The sequence below is a fragment of the Ursus americanus genome, chromosome 20 (assembly GCF_024610735.1).
Source record: "Ursus americanus isolate L20-20 chromosome 20, mUrsAme1.1.p, whole genome shotgun sequence".
NCBI lineage: Eukaryota > Metazoa > Chordata > Mammalia > Carnivora > Ursidae > Ursus > Ursus americanus.
The window spans coordinates 44,248,916-44,263,229 of NC_142146.1; the positions used below are offsets into that span (position 1 = coordinate 44,248,916).

General features: G+C 43.2%; 1 protein-coding gene and 1 pseudogene across 1 annotated transcript; both read right to left on the minus strand.

Annotated features, from left to right (window-relative positions):
• Window positions 1–3,756: 3,756 nt before the first annotated feature.
• LOC123801151 (peptidyl-prolyl cis-trans isomerase A pseudogene) lies at window positions 3,757–4,193 on the minus strand (annotated as a pseudogene).
• A 2,897-nt stretch (window positions 4,194–7,090) lies between these two features.
• TM4SF1 (transmembrane 4 L six family member 1) lies at window positions 7,091–14,099 on the minus strand. Its single transcript, XM_045812909.2, has 5 exons — window positions 13,815–14,099; window positions 12,306–12,395; window positions 12,071–12,216; window positions 9,364–9,544; window positions 7,091–7,482 (listed from the first exon to the last, which is right to left on the minus strand). The coding sequence occupies exons 1-5, from the start codon at window positions 13,989–13,991 to the stop codon at window positions 7,468–7,470; spliced, it is 609 nt and encodes a 202-aa protein (XP_045668865.2). The 5' UTR covers window positions 13,992–14,099; the 3' UTR covers window positions 7,091–7,467.
• Between the last annotated feature and the right edge of the window lie 215 nt (window positions 14,100–14,314).

The window sequence follows — 14,314 nt, forward strand, 5'->3', positions numbered from 1 at the left end:
GCTGTGTTTCCATAAAATTTTATTTACAAAAACTGGCAGCAGACCAGATTTGCTGACCCCGATCATTGAGTACCTACTGTCTGTTGGGCATTGTTCTAGGAGCTGGGGATACCATGGTGAGCCACAGAGTCAAGGCCTCTGCCTTGTGGAACTCGTAAAAGCTTGTTTACAGCTGCGTCCTCAGCACCTCGTGCAGGGCAGGGCACATAGTGGTCAGTCCAGAAATACTGAGCCAGTGAGTGACTGACAGTCCCCTGGGTGAAAAGAGATGAGCCAAGCCTTGGGGATGGTAGGCCAGGGGGCATCTCTGGGCTCCTTGCAATGCTAACTAAAGCCCAACAAAAGAATCTCCACTGGCAGTTTGATTTCTTAACAAGGCAAAAGCAAACCAACACTTTTTTTTTTTTTAAATAGGGTCCAGACCCAAGGTAGGTCTTGAACTCACGATCCTGAAATCAGGATCACATGCTCTACTCACCGAGCCAGCCAGGTATCCCAAGTGTGTTCTTACATGCACCAAAAAAACATGTACAAGAATGATCATAGCAATGTATTTCCAAAGATACAAAAACCGAAAACAACCCAAATATCCACTAATAGAATCAATGAGTAAATAAACTATATTCTTTTCAAATAATGGAACATTGTACAGCAAAGGACGAGAACAGACTACCGCTACAGAAGACAACAGGGACGAATAGCAAAATCGCTGCAAATGGAAACCATCTACCCTCCAACCCCCCACTTGGACCCTGAGGACTCAAACTGTAAACTGCCCTACAGCTTACTGTCTACTTTTACCATGATTTTATTATTCCTTAGTCTTCATGAGCACAGTTTACTTACTCTTCCAGGATACTCTTGCCCAGACAAAGCCCTTTATTGTTCGTCATAGAACTTCCGGAAAGACCCATCACCTCCTCAATAGAGAACATCAACAGTTTACACCTCAAGAGTCTTGGAAACTTTCACCTCAAAATCCTTGCCCTGCTTTTCCCACAGTCCTAAACGATGTAAGTCCTACAAATCCTATTCAAATCTTCACATTGAAAGACTCACCTAAACCAGAATCAAAATCTCAAATTTAACTTTTTCCTTCCCCCTCCAGTGAAAGCGCATTCAAGGTGGTTATTCTCCCTGACGGCAGTAAGCAGCACATTCCGCTGTGTCTTCTGAACAGATTGCTCTGGTGCTATTTTGGGAGCCAGCATTCAACAACATAATGTTTTGTGAGAAAAACCAGACACAAAGAGAGCATGCTTTAATAATCAATTTATATATAGTTCAAGAACAGACAAAGCTAATCTATGGTGATAGAAATCAGAACTGTAGTCACTCGGTGTGTAGCGGCGGTGGGGTACGTACTGCCTGGGAGAGGATATGAGAGAGTTGTCGGGAGTCCTGGAAGTCCTGTCTTTTTTTTTTTTTTTTAAAGATTTTATTTATTTATTTGACAGAGAGAGAGAGACAGCCAGCGAGAGAGGGAACACAGGCAGGGGGAGTGGGAGAGGAAGAAGCAGGCTCCCAGTGGGGGAGCCCGATGTGGGGCTCGATTCCAGGACTCTGGGATCACGCCCTGAGCCGAAGGCAGATGCTTAACAACTGAGCCACCCAGGCACCCCGAAGAAGTCCTATGTCTTGATCTAGATGGTGGTTACATGTGAATAGACATGCAAAAATTCAATGAGCTATACATTTTTGTGTGCATTTTACTACGTGTAAAAAAGTAATTTATTATTTTTTTAAGATTGTATTTATTTATTTGAGAGAGAGACAAAGAGAGAGTGTGTGATTACAAGTAGGGGGGAAGGGGCAGAGGCAGAAGGAGAGGGAGAAGCAGACTCCCTGCTGAGCCAGGAAGCCCAAGACGGGACTCAACCCCAGGACCCTGAGATCATGACCTGAGCTGAAGGCAGACGCTTAAGGACTGAGCCATCCAGGCACCCTTTAAAGAAGTAATTTAAATAAAGGCTTAAAAGGGCTAAAATTTTAACCTAGGTGTCAGAGGTTACCAGGAGAGCTGAGTGTAGTTTTAGAACTTCTCCTTTAGCCAAGGGGTTGCCTTAAACAATATGGAGTTCGGTATTTCATGAGATCCCAACCTGGCTACCTTGGTTTTGTTTTCAAATCCTGTGGGTACAATCTACATCTGTGATGCCAGCGGCCATTACAATTGGCCCTGAGCCTGTCTGTACATTAATGATATTTATACACATGGAACAGAGGTGGGGTGGTGAGAATTAACAAGTGAAATGTTTGACACAGGGTCTTGCTTATAGGATGCAACTTGTGGCTACAGACACCTTGAAACAGCCCTTCTGGGGAAACGATAGTATTGCTCCTAGAAAAACTAGCGTGTGAAATGTTGCATAAGGGGACTCACCATCCCTCTGTCTTTAAGGACTGAGCTATATTAGTTGAGAGTACATACAGAATGGTGTCATCAAAACTGGGGGACGGGACAGTGTTGATGGCTTTTGTTCTCCTTATTTGTAAGATTCACCTGTGTTGTCTCATGTAGCTGTAGTTTGTGATTTTTAACTGATGTAGAGTAGGAAAATGTGGTTATATGTGGTGTGTGTGTGTGTGTGTGTGTGTGTGTGTATGAAAGGAAGAGAATTGATTGCTTAATCAATTCCAGGAATTAACAAAAAATCCAGCTTCTAAAAGGTCAGGCAGCCTTCTTTACCTACAACAATTAAAAAAAAAAAAAACACCTACAGCGACAAAGAGCAAACATAAAAAATATTTTGTGTTGAGAGGGAGAACCATTTGTACTACCCTGGGGGGGTTTCTTTACGTAAGATGCGTTGAATCATTTCCGCAAACCAGGCCAGACCATGTCCTAGAAACCAGTTGTTAACCCTCCCTCTCATCTCAGAAAAGTACAAGGAGGACATTTCAAGCCATGCCTACAAAAACCCTGATAAAAGACCAATGCTCGATGTAAAAGCCTTTCATCACTTTCATTTTTAGGAATGGAAAAACAGATATGTAGTTGATATTTATAAAATCGTATTTGGTAGCTAGACCAAGTAGACACCATGTACTTACATTTCCCAAACACAGAGTGGGAGTTACGGCCTCCCTATCATATTTTTAGCCTGTGGTTACTGCCTGTCTCACCTGGCCCATCCCTTTGGCTAATTGCCTGCACAACCATTCTCCAGTGTTCACCACAGAATGACTCCTCTGTCCACCCACAGGAACAATGGTTTTCTCCTATGCTTGGGGATTTTCCTTCAAAGACTTCAAAGTGGACCACTCCCTGAACGATTTTAGGAATGAAGCATTCTTTTCTCAAAAGTAATATGTGTTTACTGTAGAAACTTCAAAAGTAGAGATGAGCAAAATGAATCCAGACAAAACTCACCCAGAATCTGTCCAATATTATTTCTTGGTGCATATGTATTTTAAATATAAGTAACTTTTTATTGTGCTGACATTTTATCAAACCAGTTCCTTGTTGGACATTTAGGCTTTTGTTATTTTTCTTGGTATAAACACCACTCCCAAAATTATTCCTGGAAACTGAACATCCTTTTGTTTGTTTGTTTGTTTAGTTTTTACTTTATAATCATGAACTTAACTCTGCAATCCAGCTATTGGAGGGGAATAAGGATAATATGGAACCATAGACCTGCAGCGAGAGCACAATGATTATAGGCTATTTCGAGCAGGTGGGGGTGAAGGGGTGCCCTCCTGAGCTACAGAAGAAATGGTCTGGTAGTTAAGATAACACACAGGTCAAATGTATTAGGTTTGTCCAGAGTCAGCAATGGTGATCTTCTTGCTGGTCTTGCCATTCCTGGACCCAAACCAATCCGCACTTCCACGATATTCATGCCCTCTCTCACCTTGCCAAAGACCGCATGCCAACCAGACAACCACTCCGTCTTGGCCGTGCAGATGAAAAACTGGGAACTGTTTGTGTTGGGTCCAGCATTTGCCAGGGACAAGATTCCAGGACCTGTGTGCTTCAGGATGAAATCCTCATCATCAACTTTGTCCCCGTAGATGGATCTGCCACCAGTGCCATTATGGCGTGTGAAGTCACCACCCTGGCACAGAAATCCTGGAATAATCCTGTGGAAGCAGGAACCCTTATAACCAAATCCTTTCTCCCCACTGCTCAGAGCACGAAAGTTCTCCGCTGTCTTTGGCACTTTGTATAGTTTTAAACACACACACATACACACAGACACATACACACAGACACACACACACAGACACAAACACACACACACACACTGGGTTAAAGAGGACATGCAGACCTTATAGATAGTTGCTCTTCTGGAAAGTTGCACCAAATCCCATACCTGTTCTCACCGGGGATAAGCGTCAGAGGAAACACAGTCAAAAAGATCTCACACACACACAAGAAACAAACTGTAGTGAAGGGAACACTCTATCAACTTCCCCAGACTTTTATTCGAGAGTTCCATGTGTTTATAGCTGGTTATTTGTAAATCTGGTAATTATGGCAAGTGGATACTCAGAGGGAGCTAGCTAACCTTCAGGCCATGTGTGCTAGTCAGCTGACTCAGAGTGTACAGGAATCTTATTGTTTGTATGTTGCCAGGTGATAATAAGCTGTTTCGGTACAATCTCTGAGGGAATTTCCAGTCAAATTGAAGGGTTCGGAATATTATAGACCCGGAGTGTGGGTTATAAATATAAGTAAGCCAGGATAGAAGGTAATTTGTTTCAGCTATTTCCTCCGGACAATGGCAATGTCTACTATTAAAGAATTTACAAACTAGGGGAAACTTGGAGTCACTCCAATTTCAGCTCTGGGATGGGATGACCAAGGGTCGCAGGGGCCTGTCCAAGGCCCCCGCAGGTGGGTGGAGAGGCTGAGTCAGTTTGGAGGAGATGAGACTCCAGCATCTGGGCAGGCAGGGGTAGCAAAAGAGGCAGAGGGGGACAAGGAGAGGAACTAGAAAAGTGTGAGTTTTCATGTTAGACTGACCTGGATTCATATCGTAGTTTTTCCATCTTGTTAAAAATAGGGCCTAGGGCATATGACTCAACCTCTCTGAGTTTTAACTCTATACAGGGAGACAAACACCTCTTCCTAGGGCTGCCGAGAGATTTCAGTGAAATAAATGTGTAGAAACTAACTACAGTAACTGATAAATCGAAGGAACCCCAACAAGTGGTTGCTATTACTACTATCATGATTAATCATTATTATTGCTGTTGCCTTTGAGGATGGATTTAGAGGGGCGAAAGGTGCTTATTACTGATCATTATACCTCCTCTTTGGGTTTTCTATTTCAGGGGTTCTTAATCTGGTGCCTAAAAATTCCCAAGAGGCCCATGGATAGATATCTGGGAGAGGTATCAAACTCTGGTGAGAAAAAAATGTCAATGTTTTCACTAACCTGTAATGAAAACTTACTCTTTCCTCTGTTATGACCATAGGCAATAACTCACAGTACTGATCATGTTTTGAGGAACAATACAAAATTATATATTATTTTTGTATCATATTAAAATCGTTGCAGGTTTCTCAAAATATCATTTTAATGGGCATCCTGTCTCAAAAGCAGAGTTGTTCTTAGACCCACTCATTAGACCCCTGCTGGAACACACGTGATCTCTGTCTCCCTGTCTACAGATGTTGGGGTGATGGAGCTGGCTGTCAAGGTAACTGTAACACAATTTCCAAAAATATTTTGATAAAATATCACAATCAGATACAATATCATACCTTTATTTTGGGAACTTTTTTTTTTAAGTAGACTCCACACCCAACATGGGACTTGAACTCACAACCCTGAGATCAAGCGTTGCATGCTCTACCAACTGAGCCAAACAGGCACCTCTATTTTGTGCACTTTTATTTTTTTTATTTTTTTAAAGATTTTTTATTTATTTATTCAACAGAGATAGAGACAGCCAGTGAGAGAGGGAACACAAGCAGGCGGAGTGGGAGAGGAAGAAGCAGGCTCATAGCAGAGGAGCCTGATGTGGGGCTCGATCCCACAACGCCGGGATCATGCCCTGAGCCGAAGGCAGACGCCCAACTGCTGTGCCACCCAGGCGCCCCTATTTTGTGCACTTTTAAACAGTATTCTTCCAAGGAGTCCGTAGTCTTCATCAGACTGTCAGAGAGAGACAGAGACACGACAAAGACTCGAACCCTTTGGTCGAGAGGCCACTGCAGGGCACCTTGCACACAGGAGGAGCTCTGCTGTCCACCAGCCCGAGAAGTTTCTTTCTTAATGTGCCGATTGCCTAGGCCAATAAACACCAAAAGTAGAACGCTTCTGAAGACAATTAAAAAGAGCCTCAAAAGAGCCTAATTTTGTACAATAGATAAAAAATGTCAAGGAGAAAATGTCTGTGACTCTCTGCAGGAGCCTGACGCCCAGAGAATCCAGTAGAAAGAAAAATTACCTAAGAGGTATAATGACCCCGACCCCAACCCCAACGGATGGCAGAGGAACAGCAATGCGTGGAGAGCAGAGAAAGGTAGGAGAGGAGGGCGAGGATGAGGCAGAGAAGGTCCGATAAAAAACTCAGAATTTCCCAATTCTACAGCCCCTACAGGCTTGGGGGTGGGGGTGGAGGAAATAGGGAGAAAAAAGGAGGAACTTGAAATAAAGGACAACGAAATTAAACAAGACAAAACATGGTAGTGGATACTTTATTTTGTTGGATTTCTACCATCGAGTTTTGGGGTTATTTCCTCGTGGTCCTCCTGCCCTTCCTCTCCCTCCCCCATTTTCCCATGATGTTGATAAACTGCTTTATTCCGTCTCCCATCTTTTTCTGGTCCAAGCAGCCAGGCCTTTGCTTTTTAAAGGTCCTTAGTGCTTGTCTTTGAAAGACAAGAAGTTGTCCGCGTGTTAGAGAAAGCTAGGATCCGGCAGGACCCGCGGCGTTGTTCATGTTGACTCCTCCCTTGAGCTTGGGGCACCCTCAGCCAGCCCTCTTGCTCTGGGCAAATGTCTCTCGCAAAACTCAGACCAGTTCATAAAGGCCTCTTGTCAGAGATTTGCAGGCATATGAATGGGAAACACCATATAAACAGTGAAAAAAACACATCTTTTCAAGTTGTTGGATTTTCTCCTTCATGGTCTTAAAAAAAAAAAAACAACTAGACATCTTGCATTTAATAAACCCATGCACATATAGTAGTAATCGGAACGTGATGCTTATCCTTATAACTCTTCTCAAAAACATTACTCAGGCCAGAGTCTCTCTCAGCTACGCTGAGGACCGACCGTCATTCAGTTGATAAATTCCCTCTTTTATTTTCTCAGTCCTAAAAAAAAGTTTGCTTGCTACGCTCAAACACTGACGTCACATGAAGATGCCAGTCTTTATACACATTTATAAAAGTAGAATATGTGAAATATGATACAGTGGTACAAAGTTTTACAAATTAATACAAGTCAAATATATAAATTACAGTGAAATCGAGGGAGGTCGTGGTTCTGTCTTGGGACGGTTCTTTTAGCAGTCATATCGCTGCAAAGAAAACGAGATCGGCATTAGGTCACAATCAGGCTAAACAAAGAACGATGATGCCATTTGTGTCCAAAAAATTCCTGTTTGAAGCAGACATCAAGCAGGCTGATGTCAACTTCAGCTGAGAGCTTCGACAATGCTCACGGAATGTTTCCTAAACAAACAACCGACTCATTGTCCTCTTGGAGGAAAAGCTGCAGGAAAGGGCCATGAAAACGCAGCTTGCTGGTGTTGGGTTGGCTCTGAATGTGTTTGGGGTAGATTTTTAATCCTAGGGATTTTAGAGATAATGCCATGGGAGTTTCACCCGGGGGTGGACTCGATGTGGGTAACTTTCCCAATTCAATGCTACCAAGTTACAGACTTGACTCATCTACACTAAAAAACCTTGCCCTTTGAAAGTGTCTTTTGTCTGAGAAATAAAGGTAGCAGATCTGCATGGGCGTGTCTGGGAAGAAGCCACCCCTACTGTGACTCAGATGGGAAACCCTGTGGGACTATTTGCCCCCTGCCCCCCAACCCCCACTCAGGGAGGAGGGTCACTCCGCCAAACTACAGCAATGCGGCCATTGACATATTATGCCTCGTTTCAAAACGCACAAGTGCTGATGGCCAGCGGGGCCTCCCTCACCTAATTTAAACTCTGCCTTGCATGAAATTCAAGGCTAGAGATAGGTTACATGAGAGTAACTCTGAGAGGATTCTTCTCTGCCTCTCCCCGGACCGTATTGCCTGGAAACAACTCCACATTGAAAGTTTCCCACTGTGTTGTTTTCTTGGAAATTTGGCAGGCTCCCAAAGGAAATTATTAATCTTGCTGTACTCGCCTGATAAGGAAAACTAGATTTTTATTTTAACTTCCCCTCAAAAATTTTAGAAAGTTTCCATTTATTTACAGCAAGGTTTTTCATGGTAGCAGTGGGCTTTCAGTTCTCATTAGGTTTTTGTCTTACTTTAAAAGAAAGAGACCTTGAACCAAACGAACCAATGATTAGGAAAATAGAAACTAAGTTTCTGTTTACCTAATCCTGTTTTACAGAATAATGCATAAAACAAACCCTCCAAAATTGGGCCAAAGCTGGACTTCCATCAATTCATTAATACATGGGGTTTTTTTAAGGAGGATATAGAAATAAGAACTTTCCCTGCTACTAACAAATGCATACTTCTTTCTGAAATCATATCCCCAGGAAACAAGTCCTTCCTGGTTTTCTTTCACTGTGAAAGGCTTTTCACGAACTGCTATTCAAAGGTTACTAGTGATTCTCTATGCTTAGCTGTGGGGACAGTTTTGCGACTCCTTATTAGGAAGGAATTGTAAAAAAAATGCAAAACAACAGCAAGTATTGCATACAGGTTGAGAGCAGGAGCCGTGGCTTAAGATGAGCCAGGGTTTGAAGCCTGCTAGTTCCTGACTAGGTGATGGTAGACATACTGCTTAACCCGACTCATAGTCTCATCTGAAATGTGAGTGCAGCTCAGTGCCTCATGCAATGAACGTTGACAACTATTTGTGTATGCTAGTCGGGAATATGAGAGCAAGCAAAGTTGTGTCTTTTTGGCTAGAGCAGGGCCAGCGGAAGGGGCAGCGAGTTTGCTCTTGAAGGGACACTCTGTCTACGGACAGCATTTTCCTTATATACACAGAGCCAACTACAAAAAACCAAGATAACCCAGGGACTATGATTCTCAAGGAAGCTTATTACCAAGAGCAAAAGCGAATGCTGTAAATGCTTTGCCACAAAGATGGTATAGGAACAAATGCTGGTAGATTGAGCACTGTTTTCTTTTGCCTTTTCTTCTCTATGATGAAAACAGCGGTGTATTATAGTCATTGACTACGCCAAGGTCAGGCTGTGCCATTTTCACACAGGTTCTTACCTGTTGGCGGAAGCAGCAATAACCACATATTCCTCCCATCACTCCATTTATTACTTGAACGAGACACAAGATGAATTCAATTCCACCGAGGGCCAAGAGGATAGAAAACAGAGAGACATTCCATTCTACAACGTGCTTGGGTTCAGTGCACTGGGACCATGTGGAAGTATCCAGAAGGTACCTGTGGATAAAAAAAAGAAACTTCTGACACATGACCACACCTAATGGGATGTCTCATAAGCTGCTTTGTGTGTGGTGCTTTTCTGTTCAGAAAAAAGAAATGAATTAATTCATTGACCTGTATGAAATTTTTCTAGTCCAAGTCATTTCGCAAAGTGAGGAATTTAGCCCAGGTCGTGTTGCAATGACAAACATAAAATTCAGCAAAGATTATTGGGCGCTCACTGTGAGTTAGACATCACGCCAGGGCTGGGGATATAATGGTGAACATGGCATGGGGTTTGTCTTGGAAGAGCAGAGCTTCTAAGGGAGGAGACAAGATGCAATCATGACGCAACAAGTATACTGATCAGGTAAACCAAGGGTGAGAAAGGGCACTAACCTAGGCCGGGAGAATACCTGCTGATGTACCTATTCCAAGTCTGCGCTCCATGAAGCTAGGAACCAGACCTCTCACCATTGTATATGTAACCCCTAGACCAGTATCTGGCACATAGTAGGTACTCAACACTTGTAAGTCATTGAATGATAAATAATTTGAAGCCACTTTGTGAAATGTTAGCAAACCATGCTGAAGTCACATATGACTACACACACACGTACACGCACACATACACACACACACAAAGTCATTATACATATATATGCGACTTAGGAGATTTTCTAAATCCTTGAATATTCTTACAGTCTGAAAAATTTCTATCTCTGATTACTCTCTTAGAATCTCAGCCTTTGCTACATTATAAAGCATTTGGATCCTTAATGAAATAGGATTCAATCGTGTGGGAAAATCTACAATTGACTTAATTCCACAAAGAGGTCTGGTATAACTCTTTTCTTATCAGTTTTTCCTAAAACAGCAGAACAAAGGGGCTTGGAATTAGAGACCTAACTTTGAATGGTTCATTGAGCCAATCAGAAATTCAATTTGTTGATTAAAAAAAAAGAAGTCTGTCCTTATGACCCTGTCTTTCTGCCTAACGGTGGGGAAAAGAACTTGTAATTTTAGGACACAATGTAAAAAGATTCTTTGGCCCCACTTGCATATTGAGCAATTAATCACTGGCTTGTGACCATTAGTTATTTCCCATACTGAAATCCTTGGACAGGTTGAAGTGAGGAATGATCTAGAAGCAGAAAGTTTCTTACAGAAGCTGGGGTGGGTCAGGGGAGGGGCATACACTCAAACAGCTATAAAACTGTTTAGTGATACTCGCACTTCTCCTTGCATTCCAGTTGCATTCATCACGACCTTTTTTAGAGGTGGGTTTGTGCAGCTGTGTGTATGTCTGTGCATACATGAAAAACCATTTTCTACCAGTACATTCAGTATGTTCTGAACAAAGCTGAATCATGATCAATAACCATTTTGACCATCGAAATTTCAAACCCCTCTAAGCGCTGATTTTCCTGCAGAGGCTACTTTGGCCGTATTCACTGTAAGTTAGGAGAGAGTAGTAACAGCTAACAGAGGCCATGCTCAGAGCGTGTCAGCTTCCATGACAAATTCTTCACGTTTATCATCTCATTAATCCTCCTGACAACTGCCCCTGGTTTCGTTTTACAGATGAAGTAACTGGGAAGCATAGAGCTCAGTCCGCTTTTTCCTGGTTGCTGAGGGAGAAATGCAGAGCTGGGATGGAATCCAGTTCCACGTAATTCCATGTTCATGATTTATGAGCTCACTATATGTACTACACAACCCATAAGGGATAAGCAGTCTTGATGATGTAAAGACAATTGAAATTCATTATTCATATTATTTGCATTCATCAATCTCATAACTAAGCTTTTCAAAATTCAAAGACGGATGTCATTCATTTGTCGTGTACAACAGTTTCCACCAGCTATTTCTGATCTTTTCTCAATAATGGAGAAGAAGTAAGCATCAACATAAAATAAAAGTCCTTAAATTATCCTGATGCTAAAGTCAAGTGTCAGACCTGTCTTATAGCCTGATCACTTTAAATAAAGGGTTTGTTGTATGTAGTTATCATGTTATATGTGAATGTGTGTATGGGAGTAGTATGATTTACCCTGGGCTTTGATTAAATTCATATGCTTTCCATCCATATTATGTAAGGGGTCCACAATATTTTCTTATAAAATAGTAAAATCAGCTAATCGTTCTGGTATGGTGGACACACTGTACCAGCACAAACTCTACAGCCAGGCTGTCTGGGTTCAAATCCTGACCGCCCATGTCCTTCCTAGCAATGTGCCTTTGAATAAGTTACTTCAACTCTCTGTGCCTCCTTTTCTTCACCTGTACTATGGGAGCAATAGTGGAAGTCAACTCACAGAGTATCATGACGGCTGAATTAGGGAATCCATTAAAAAGCACCGAGAGCTTCTCCAGGTCAGGGACCCACGCTCTGACACCACCGCCTGGTGCCTGAGTCAGTGTGGAGACACCTGGCTGAGCGGAGGGCGGCACGGATCACTGCTGCCGTTCTAACCTGGTGGGTTTGCCTCTATACCACGCGGTGGATGAGAACGTGTGGCCCGACAGGGAACAATTACTCACTGTCCATCGGTGTTGGCAAAGGTGTAGTTCCAGTGGCCAGAAGAATCGAGACATTGTGGTCCTTCCGCCAAGCCCAGGGCTGCCACGATGACGCAGTAGCCAGAGCCTGCGATTCCGATCAGAGCAGCCAGTACAGAAGAAAACATCTGGCGAGAGGAGAAAGAGCGGACGTGAGCCCGCGTGGCCCTGGCCGCCTCCCAGGGACCGTTTCCACCCCCGGAGCAGAAGGACCTACCGCGCATCTCTTGCCGCAGTTTTCGTGGCCACAGCAGCCGCAGCAGTCGTCCTCTTCCAGCCCGATGAACACAAATGCCGGCAGGAACATCTGGTTCGAAAACAGGCAAACTAAAGTCACTGCCTCTCCCCCGAATCAAAGTCTGTGGTAAGGGTCAGGCTAAGCATCTTTGGGTAGGATATATTTCTTTCTGACAGTGGTGGATGGCTTTGGGTTCGCTTGCCCAAGTACCTCAAAGAATGTGCCCCTATGAGGAGAAGGAAACCCCTCTAAAGCGGAGTGCCTGCTTGTTTGCGTGTAGTTGTCAAGCACTCTTTGGGGCCAGCGTGCAGGGTGGGAGGGCTCAAAGAGTAACCTATAAAAGTGTTTCTTCCACAAGAGTTCCCAGCACTGTCCCAGAGGGAGCTCTGCTTTGAAACCCTTAAACTCCGTCTTTAAATCTGATTTTTTTCCCTTGTAAAACATAGACGATACTAACAGTCTTTCATAGAATAACTGAAACTTTTTCGTAAATAGGAGAGATGAAGACTCCGCATAATAAATATGAACTGCTTCTTTGATGATACGATTGTATGGTTGTTGCTTCACAATAAAGCTCTTTAAATAAAGTAAGTATGAAATACTCTGAGTTTGAGATCAAAAGGAGCCTAAACAGGTGCTATGTTATATGAAGGACAAATGATTACGTGAACATGATCACAATGCTTCGTAATAATGGATTAAATGTCAATGTTGTAGTGTCTTTTCTTGACTAAGAAAAATATTCTGTGTAGTACTAGCAATTCCCTAAAAATGTCTTTTTAGAATTCTCAATCCCAGCATTTAAAGTGGCAAACTCGAGTTCATCCACATTCTTTCCATGCTGTGGTTGAAGCTAATACTTTCAGCTCCCAGGTTGGCAGGCAAATTCCTCTCACTTCAATTAAAAACAAACCTTGGAAAAAACAACACATTCCACTGTTAGCTGCAGACCCTGATCTGGGGCTAACTGTAGGATTTTTCCTAGACGCCACACCCAGGGTTACATAAAGGAGAAAATTTATAGTTCTTTCTAAATAGCAATACACTCATAATTCATGGGGTTTTTTCCTGTCACAGATGCCTGAGAATAACCTGCGGAGAATTTGGACCCCAAACTCTGTTGACTTAGACAGAGGACCAGCGGCGTCCTCCCAGATCCCCAGAGCAAATGTTAAATGCCAACCCCCTTCAGTACTAGAAACTCTATAGTCTCTCAGATCTGATGTAAAAGCTAATACCTGTTTTCTACCAGTAAAGTAAGAGAGCATAGCGAAAAGGTCGTTCACTGTTAGTTGAAAGAGGATTTTGTAAAACGTCTAACAAAATTAATACACCAGACCTATCTCAACCTTTGTGTGCTCTGCTTACCAAAGAAGAACGAACAAAAATCACTGGATTTGCAAGTAGGCATTGTAGAAACCTTTTCATGAAAACACCGCATTAACAGAAGAGAATTTTTTAAGCTGAGAATAATCCTGAAGAACTTACCAGCAAGCCCCCTCCTACGATGCCAGAAAAGAACCACACGAAGCGACTGAGATGGTTTTCAGAGGCGTATTTTGTTTCCCCATTGGGAAAGTAAAGCAAAATATTAGCCACAATGCAGAGGATGGCCAGCCACACCAGGGAATGTCCGATGCATCGTGCACATTTGCCGTAACACATGGTGGCAGAGAGCCTGGGAGGTTTTCCCTCTTTGCTCTGCAACTCAGTGATGGCCCGAGTCAGAGGCGAGCGTGCCCGTCTGTGAAGAAAGCAAAAGCAGTTCTCAGCCCATTCCCGGGCCTCTTAAATACTCTAGGTTCTTAGTCAGCGGGTGGCTGAGGTACTTTGCTTTCATTGGTCCTGACTGCAGGCTCCCGTCCGGGTGGGGGGAGTGGGGGGAGTGGGGGGAAGTTCCCGCCCTTCAGCTGCAATCCTGGAGACAAGCGAAACCAGGGTAGGACGTGGGAAACAGCCTCAGTCATAGGCAAGGAAGAGCATGATTA

Coding starts and splice junctions, on each gene's coding strand:
- TM4SF1 (XM_045812909.2), bottom strand. CDS start 13,991: ATGTGTTACGGCAAATGTGCACGATGCATCGGACATTCCCTGGTGTGG. Junction 12,396..13,814: donor TCGTAGGAGGGGGCTTGCTG/GTAAGTTCTTCA, acceptor TTTTCGAACCAG/ATGTTCCTGCCGGCATTTGT. Junction 9,545..12,070: donor TTTGCCAACACCGATGGACA/GTGAGTAATTGT, acceptor TTTTATCCACAG/GTACCTTCTGGATACTTCCA.